Consider the following 9,839-nt stretch of genomic DNA (forward strand, 5'->3'; position numbering starts at 1 on the left):
AAGAGCATTTGTAAGTGTGTGAAGTTTCAGACAATTTGTTAAAAACTATTTACCCTAATAAGTCAGTTATAACGGCACCATAAAGGTCAAATATTGTAATAATTGTTATGCTATATATCGCACAGCCCTACTTAAACATATGTAAAATATAATGTAATTTATTTATTTAGTCCCATAGATGGTTAATCAATTTCATAAACCCAGCAGATCTCATTGAGCACTGTCACAGTTTCATGATTATACACCGTGAAACTTTATTGTTCAATCAACAACAGGCAATAATAGTCAGAAATAATAGTCATAATTTTTAAATTGAACATTTTATTTAAAAAAACTTTAGACAAAATATAATTTAAAAATGCATGTTTTTTTGTTGAGTGTGTATTATATAATAGGCTTTTATGGCTCACGTAGTCTTATATAGTGAGAATATATGGAAGAAAAAAGCATTTGCAAAAGAAATGTGTCATTTGGTGCAGATACTGATATTTATATAGACAATATGTAAGATGAAATTCTGATGCTTGTAATGTAAATCGATGAAATCTTTATAACAGGTTTTTACATAAAATGCATATAAATATCAGCTGTCACTCTATATCTGCCAATAAATGTCTTAGTAAGATGAAATTTAATTGCTTATTTTTATAATCAAATCTCTGCAGTTTTAAAACATTTAATGCAATGTAATACAATGACAATTGAGAGATGAACAAATGAACCTTCCTCAAAAGCCTGATTATCATATTTGATACTCACATTTGAACATGATTTTTATAAATAAAGAAAATGTATAGATCAAGTAAACCTGAGTTTGAAATATTACTAACAATATAAAAGTTATTCTCATATTTACTTTATAAAAATCAGTGCAGATTTTACAGCAGAAGACACATGAAGCACGAGCTGAAGTGGCACATTTGTACAACTAAACTATACAAAGTATAAACTATCAATCAGATGACAGAAGGACTTTAGTAGATTGTGTGCAACAGGTTTTCAGCAAAGTTTTGATCATGTTGATCATTTACAGGCCTTAGATATTTGAGTATCGAATATGATACATTAGGGTAAATAATGTTTAAATGTTTTGGTTTTCTTGTTAAAGCTTGTTTTGTATATTGCAATGATATGTTATATTGAGCCATTTACAAGCTATAGACATGTTTACCTTCACACATTTCTAGACTCATAGTAATGCTGATAAGCATTTGCCTTGCAAATCAGACATGGGCTGTAGAAGTCGGCCCACAGTAAAGTTACTGTAAAACACATTTGAATTAAACAATGAAGAAAATATCACAACATTTTGCTAACATAAAAAAATATTTAGCATATTTTTCATATCACTAATTCAAAATACATTTTTGTAACACTTTACAATAAAGTTAGTTAACAATGACAAATAATTTCTTAATCTTAATTAATATTACTTGCAACATTTACTAATGCATTATTTTAAAACCAACGGTTGTATGTTAATATAATTTATTGAACCTGAGCTGACATGAACCAACAATGAATAGTTGTATTTTTATGAACTAACATTAACATAGATTATTACACATATTCTTGGATGTAAATAATCCCTTACTCTAGCAAATGTGTTGCTCATTATTGGGTAATGTTAGTTAATGCATTAACTAATGGGACCTTACGGTACAGTGTTACCAAAATATATAGCATATAACAGTACTTGGTAAATCATACACAGAATCATTCACTGCTTTCTTGAGAACAACCACACTGCAATCTCTCGAAAATGTTTTATCACATTGTAAATGATGATTGGTTGTCGTGATTGTGTTCAACAACGGTTTTTACTGCCGATACGTACAAGTCAGAGGTCTGCTGAGAGGAGCGTCCCGAGTAAATGTACCGTTTCCCCAGGCACCGCAAGTCCTGTAGGATCTGACAGAAGTGGCTCCTGAATTTAACCCCGATGAAGGCGTACAGGATGGGATTTAAACAACAGTGAAGGTAAGCTATGCTCCTGCTGATGGACAGCGTCATCAGAGTCAGCTGTTCCTCCTTGCAGGCTCTCTGGGTGAACAGTTTACTGATGTAGACGAGGAGCGCCACGTTGTACGGCAGATGGCAGAGGACGAAAACAGAGACGACGGCCAGAACCACTCGGACCGCCTTGTGCTTCTGGAAGGTTTTTGCTTTGAGCAGCGTCGCAATGGTCCACGAGTAGCAGAATATCATGACCATCAACGGCAGCAAGAACCCGATCAGCATCTGCATGCTGGGAATCAGGATCTTCATTAGCGTGGCGGTTACGGGCTTCTCAAAGATGGTGATGCATTCGTTATGATCCATCTGGTAATATATGAACGTAGGCGAAGACAAAATGAATGCAAGCAGCCATATGACCACGCAAATGAGGCGGCTGTACGCTCGAGCTTGCGATCGAATCCGGATGGATCGTGTGGCTTTGACGATGGAGATGTAGCGGTCGCCGCTAATGCAGGCTAGCAGGAGCGTACTACTGTACACATTAATGCTGTAGGCGGCTCTCAGCAACTTGCAGGCCCATGTGCCCATGCTCCAACTGTACTGTTCGTTGTATATGATCAGCGGAAGGGCCACGACGAAGAGGAGATCCGCCAACGCCATGTTAACCAGGAAGATATCGGTCATGGTTTTGGCTTTCCTGTAGAAGGCGTACGTTACGAGGACCAAAACATTGCCCACCAGGCCGAGAGCACAAATCACGGAGTAGATGTACGTTTGGATGGTCAATTCATCCTTGTTGTACCCCGTCAGGTTACAAGGCATTGCTTCATCGTAATCACCAGAACCATCAGGATAAGATTCGTAATCCATGTCGTAAAATATCTGTACGATGGACCTTGAGAGGAAAGAGACAGATGGAGTGAAATTAAAAAGAGCATCATAGAAACCACACAGTACTATGACAACTTTTGCATATCGGACAGAAGCTCGTGCCTTAATTGTTTTGAATGGGCACTTTAAATCTTTACTGTACTAGTATCAGATAATATTAATGTAATAAAAAGCCACTTAAAGAGAGTACACTTTCACGGTTGTTTCTTACACACTCACTTTATACAAGGTGCACTTTGCAATGTCAAATGAAAATATTAAAAGTAAATTTTAAATCACGGTTTTAATAATCAGTGAATAAAGAAGTACATTCCTGTGTTTACTAACATACATTACATAGAAATTACATACAATTTTCAAATACTACAGGCCTCGAAAGACAAATCCTACAGGCCTCAAAAGACAAATCCTACAGGCCTCCAAAGACAAATACTACAGACCTCCAAAGACAAATACTACAGGCCTCCAAAGACAAATACTACAGACCTCCAAAGACAAATACTACAGACCTCCAAAGACAAATTCTACAGACCTCCAAAGACAAATACTACAGACCTCCAAAGACAAATACTACAGACCTCCAAAGACAAATACTACAGACCTCCAAAGACAAATACTACAGACCTCCAAAGACAAATACAACAGTCCTCCAAAGACAAATACTACAGTCCTCCAAAGACAAATACTACAGACCTCCAAAGACAAATACTACAGACCTCCAAAGACAAATACTACAGACTTCCAAAGACAAATACTACAGACCTCCAAAGACAAATACTACAGTCCTCCAAAGACAAATACTACAGACCTCCAAAGACAAATACTACAGACCTCCAAAGACAAATACTACAGTCCTCCAAAGACAAATACTACAGACCTCCAAAGACAAATACTACAGTCGTCCAAAGACAAATACTACAGACCTCCAAAGACAAATACTACAGACCTCCAAAGACAAATACTACAGTCCTCCAAAGACAAATACTACAGTCCTCCAAAGACAAATACTACAGTCCTCCAAAGACAAATACTACAGGCCTAACAAAGACAAATACTACAGTCCTCCAAAGGCAAATACTACAGACCTCCAAAGACAAATACTACAGTCCTCCAAAGACAAATACTACAGTCCTCCAAAGACAAATACAGTCCTCCAAAGACAAATACTACAGTCCTCCAAAGACAAATACTACAGTCCTCCAAAGACAAATACTACAGGCCTCCAAAGACAAATACTACAGTCCTCCAAAGACAAATACTACAGTCCTCCAAAGACAAATACTACAGGCCTCCAAAGACAAATACTACAGTCCTCCAAAGACAAATACTACAGGCCTCCAAAGACAAATACTACAGTCCTCCGAAGACAAATACTACAGGCCTCCAAAGACAAATACTACAGACCTCCAAAGACAAATACTACAGTCCTCCAAAGACAAATACTACAGGCCTCCAAAGACAAATACTACAGTCCTCCAAAGACAAATACTACAGACCTCCAAAGACAAATACTACAGTCCTCCAAAGACAAATACTACAGGCCTCCAAAGACAAATACTACAGTCCTCCGAAGACAAATACTACAGGCCTCCAAAGACAAATACTACAGTCCTCCAAAGACAAATACTACAGTCCTCCAAAGACAAATACTACAGACCTCCAAAGACAAATACTACAGACCTCCAAAGACAAATACTACAGGCCTCCAAAGACAAATACTACAGTCCTCCAAAGACAAATACTACAGTCCTCCAAAGACAAATACTACAGGCCTAACAAAGACAAATACTACAGTCCTCCAAAGACAAATACTACAGACCTCCAAAGACAAATACTACAGGCCTCCAAAGACAAATACTACAGGCCTCCAAAGACAAATACTACAGACCTCCAAAGACAAATACTACAGTCCTCCAAAGACAAATACTACAGTCCTCCAAAGACAAATACTACAGTCCTCCAAAGACAAATACTACAGGCCTAACAAAGACAAATACTACAGTCCTCCAAAGGCAAATACTACAGACCTCCAAAGACAAATACTACAGTCCTCCAAAGACAAATACTACAGTCCTCCAAAGACAAATACTACAGGCCTCCAAAGACAAATACTACAGTCCTCCAAAGACAAATACTACAGGCCTCCAAAGACAAATACTACAGTCCTCCGAAGACAAATACTACAGGCCTCCAAAGACAAATACTACAGACCTCCAAAGACAAATACTACAGTCCTCCAAAGACAAATACTACAGGCCTCCAAAGACAAATACTACAGTCCTCCAAAGACAAATACTACAGACCTCCAAAGACAAATACTACAGTCCTCCAAAGACAAATACTACAGGCCTCCAAAGACAAATACTACAGTCCTCCGAAGACAAATACTACAGGCCTCCAAAGACAAATACTACAGTCCTCCAAAGACAAATACTACAGTCCTCCAAAGACAAATACTACAGACCTCCAAAGACAAATACTACAGACCTCCAAAGACAAATACTACAGGCCTCCAAAGACAAATACTACAGTCCTCCAAAGACAAATACTACAGTCCTCCAAAGACAAATACTACAGTCCTCCAAAGACAAATACTACAGACCTCCAAAGACAAATACTACAGGCCTCCAAAGACAAATACTACAGGCCTCCAAAGACAAATACTACAGACCTCCAAAGACAAATACTACAGTCCTCCAAAGACAAATACTACAGGCCTCCAAAGACAAATACTACAGTCCTCCGAAGACAAATACTACAGTCCTCCAAAGACAAATACTACAGACCTCCAAAGACAAATACTACAGTCCTCCAAAGACAAATACTACAGGCCTCCAAAGACAAATACTACAGTCCTCCGAAGACAAATACTACAGGCCTCCAAAGACAAATACTACAGTCCTCCAAAGACAAATACTACAGTCCTCCAAAGACAAATACTACAGACCTCCAAAGACAAATACTACAGACCTCCAAAGACAAATACTACAGGCCTCCAAAGACAAATACTACAGGCCTCCAAAGACAAATACTACAGTCCTCCAAAGACAAATACTACAGACCTCCAAAGACAAATACTACAGTCCTCCAAAGACAAATACTACAGACCTCCAAAGACAAATACTACAGTCCTCCAAAGACAAATACTACAGACCTCCAAAGACAAATACTACAGGCCTCCAAAGACAAATACTACAGTCCTCCAAAGACAAATACTACAGACCTCCAAAGACAAATACTACAGTCCTCCAAAGACAAATAAAGTTTTATCAGAAATTGCAGATATGCTGTCTTTGTTGTGCCTCAAATTTGAGAGAACTTTTATCCTGGGTGATGTTAATATCCACATGGACAAAAAGAGACTCAAACAAAACAAACAACTTTTTGTCTATGTTGGAGTGCTTAGATTTGAACCAGCTCGTTGACTGTCCTACACATAAGACAGGCCGCAGCATAGACCTTAGGATTTCTAATGGTTCATTTGTGTCTCAGTTGTCCACCTCTGAATTAGGTCTGATCATCTGCCTATCTTTTTTAATATGGAACTGCTTCACACAAACATTTCCTAGATCTATTGAGCCTTCTGATTTCACTCATTTTATTGACTCTTCTTTAAGTTGTTTTTCTGCATCTGATGCATTGGAGGACAAAGTTTCTATGTTAAATTATGTTCTCTTGACTGGCCTGAACTCATTTGCTCCTTTAAAATCTCGATCTGTTTCCTTTGTACGTTCTGCTCTCGGGTATATATGATGACCTGCGTGCAATGAAGACATCTTGTCATAAAATGGAGCGTAAAATGTTCATTCCATTAACACGCTGCTCAAATGTGACAGTCTCTCAAATGTCCCTGCTTCAACCCACCTTTGTAATAAGCTTCTTGATTTCTTCCGCTTGAAGATTGAGTGTATTCGTAAATGCATTATCACTATTACTACTTCATCTGTTTCTTCTTTAAAATGTCTCCACACTGGACTTTCATTCTCTTAGCAATGAGGTTTCACAAATGAAAGCTGCCACTTTCATTGTTGATCCTATACCGACTTGTCTGTTTCAATCATGTTTTGCTTCCTTGCATCCTGTTGCTTTGAGTATTATAAATAAATAAATAAATAAAAAATCTTCATAACTTCTGTTCTATTTCCAATCTTGCCTTCTTTGCCAAACTTTTGTTGCTTCTCAATTGTACTCTAATCTTACTGCAAACAAATTTTTTGAGGCCCTTCAATCTGGCTTCCGTAAATTCCACAGCACTTAAACTGTATTACCGGTAGTTAAGGTATGATTGGACAAAATGATTATGATCGTATGTAGATCACTCTACATACGGCATCACTGGGGCGGTGGTTCTATCCGCGTTTCCACCTGACCAAGTGTAGAGGTGTCCATGAGCAAGACACCTAACCCCAGCTGCTCCCGACGAGCTGAATGGTGCCTTTCATGGCTGAGACCGCCGTCGGTGTATGAATGAGTGAATGAATGGTTGAATGTGAGGCAATATGCAAAGCGCTTTGGTGGCCATGGGTCTGTTAAAGCGCAATATAAATTCAGTCCAGTTACCACTCGTAATCATTCATTTAGAGACTGTCTTTGGTGTTTCTGATACTGCACTAAACTGGTTTAAGTCATACCTTTCAGATCGAAAGCAGTTTGTTGCTATGGGTGGTTGCAGGTCTGAGGTTGGTGTGGTGCAATATGGTGTTCCTCAGGGATCAATTCTGGGCCCTTTACTCTTCTGCATCTACATTTGGTCACTTGGTCAACCTTTAAGATTGGTCTTAACTTTCATTCTTATGCAGATGACACCCAGATTTACATACATTCATAACCTGATTATAATATGGCTTTTACATTTCTGTCTCAATGTATTTCTGAGGTTTAAAATAAATCGATGTCTCAATTTTCTTTGTCTAAACAGTGACAAGACTGAGGTTATACTCATTGGTTGACCCCACCAGCTACGTAAAGCTGGGTCTTTAACTTTAAATGTGGATGACTCTATCTTAGAGTTTCAAGCGATATAAAAACAAAAATTGGGGGTGATATTTGATGCTAATTTAACATTTGATCCTCATTTCCAGAATACTGTCAAAAGCAAAACGTCTTTTTTTTTACTTTAGAAAAATTGTCAGATGTGTCCTGTGTTGTCATTTACGGTGGCTGAAAAGTTATTTAACATTATTATATATTATTGCATTGGTTATGGCAATGCTCTACTGGCTGGGGTTTCAAAAGCTAAAAGTTTGTAAAAAGTTCTGCCATCAGAATCCTGACTAGGACCAGGACAAGGGATCATCACATCACTCCTATTTTGGAGTCCTTACACTGGCTTTGTGTTGATTTTAAAATGATCATGCTTACCTATAAGGCTTTGCATGGATTGACTCCTCAATATCTGTCAGAACTCTTAATCTCCGAAGCTGGTAATTTAACTGTCCCACCAACTCGTTTAAGATATATGGGTGATATGGCTTTTTCTTCATTTGCTCCAAAATTATTTAGCTCCCTGCCCTCTGCTCTGACATTAGGCAAGCTCCCAAATCTTCCCTCAAAACATACTTTTTTTAGGGTTTTTATTTAATTACTTCTCAAAAAAAAATTTGATAACATATTTTATTTTTGTATTGTATATCTGTAGATACTTTTTAAAGTATGGGAAACTTTTTACAGAAGGGATTAAAAGTTTTGCCTAATTGCATGTGTGAGAGGGAAGCTATGCAAATATTCTGCATCATGTTTGCGTCTGTATAGATATCAGATAAGATAATGACACCACACGTAATTACGAAAAATGAAAGACGTTTGTGTGTTTAAAATGTGTCTTGTTTAAGGAGCATATCAGAAATACACAGTACTGCAGGTATATTTCTGCACATTCTGAATGCATCTACTTCTTCTTTTTAAGTAAAACATTTTACATTTTAAGTAATACTCACTCAAACTTGTTGATTAAAACATAGTAATGAAGGGGAAATTAAGTAACGAATAACGAATGTTAAGAACCCCATTCCCAGGGACAATTTATCCCAAAGTACAATATTTAAGCATAAAGCATAGTCAGAAATTGCTGTTTAAAAGACAACAAATGTTCACTTATATTATCGATTTAACTGCACTGACTCTCTCAGATGAGAATGACTCTAACTTTGCAACATCAACATTGTGCTGAATTATCCTCTACTGTCTTCTATAGAGCTTATGTACAGCTGTTTTTATTCATAATTGATGAATTGTAAAACATTAACACTGTTATTTTCCTGTGTATTAATGTGAAGCTGCTTAGATGCTATCTGTATTGAATGAACTGTTATATAAATATGTCCAAACTTTCATTATGTCCAAACTTTGACTTGAATAAAAGCAACATTTTCCCACATTCCTAATAGCACGTTTGTGTATAATCTACTGTGAACAAATGCACTTTTATCAAATGAATGTCTGTGTATAAAATACTGTACCTCAAAGCAGCCTCTTCTTTAAAGTTCTTCTGAGTGATTTGAGAAGAGAGGAATAATTCACCACCAGTTCACTTGTGATGCACCTGCTCCAGTGTTGAGTTCCTCTGGCCGTTCCTTTATGTTTGTATAGACCGGCCCATATGTGAGGTCATGTGGTATTGTCACGAACACAGCTTTGATCAAATGTCTCTGTTGTTTCCATGGTTCTGCTATCTGATAAAGCTTTTTTTTATGTCCTTTTCTTCCACCTACAGCATGAGAAAGTTAATTCGACTTTTAAGCCCACATGGAAAGCTTTGATCTCTCAAATATATTTGCAAGTCTGTGAAATTACACTTCTAATCTCTATAAGTGGACGATGCCAGTGTTACTTTAGTATAATTGAGATTTTTTATTACTTTTTTTGAGGGTTTTTTTATATTTAAAAAAAAAATGTGTTTGTTTGATTTTTTTTAGTTTTGTTTAAATATATATATAAAAATATCTACTGTGGCGGGAGGAGCGCTACCGACAGACACAGTGGGAGTGATG

At 37.3% G+C, this 9,839-nt stretch overlaps 1 protein-coding gene across 1 annotated transcript; it reads right to left on the reverse strand.

The window, feature by feature from the left end:
- Nucleotides 1-232: 232 nt before the first annotated feature.
- On the reverse strand, nt 233-9,433 carry ccr6b (chemokine (C-C motif) receptor 6b). Its single transcript, XM_079633490.1, has 2 exons — nt 9,309-9,433; nt 233-2,854 (listed from the first exon to the last, which is right to left on the reverse strand). The coding sequence occupies exon 2, from the start codon at nt 2,827-2,829 to the stop codon at nt 1,771-1,773; it is 1,059 nt and encodes a 352-aa protein (XP_079489616.1). The 5' UTR covers nt 2,830-2,854; nt 9,309-9,433; the 3' UTR covers nt 233-1,770.
- Between the last annotated feature and the right edge of the window lie 406 nt (nt 9,434-9,839).

This window comes from Phoxinus phoxinus, assembly GCF_949152265.1.
Source record: "Phoxinus phoxinus genome assembly, chromosome: 13".
NCBI lineage: Eukaryota > Metazoa > Chordata > Actinopteri > Cypriniformes > Leuciscidae > Phoxinus > Phoxinus phoxinus.

What these genes read in the sequence shown, in the direction of transcription:
- ccr6b (XM_079633490.1), bottom strand. Translation starts at nt 2,829, where the DNA reads ATGGATTACGAATCTTATCCTGATGGTTCTGGTGATTACGATGAAGCA.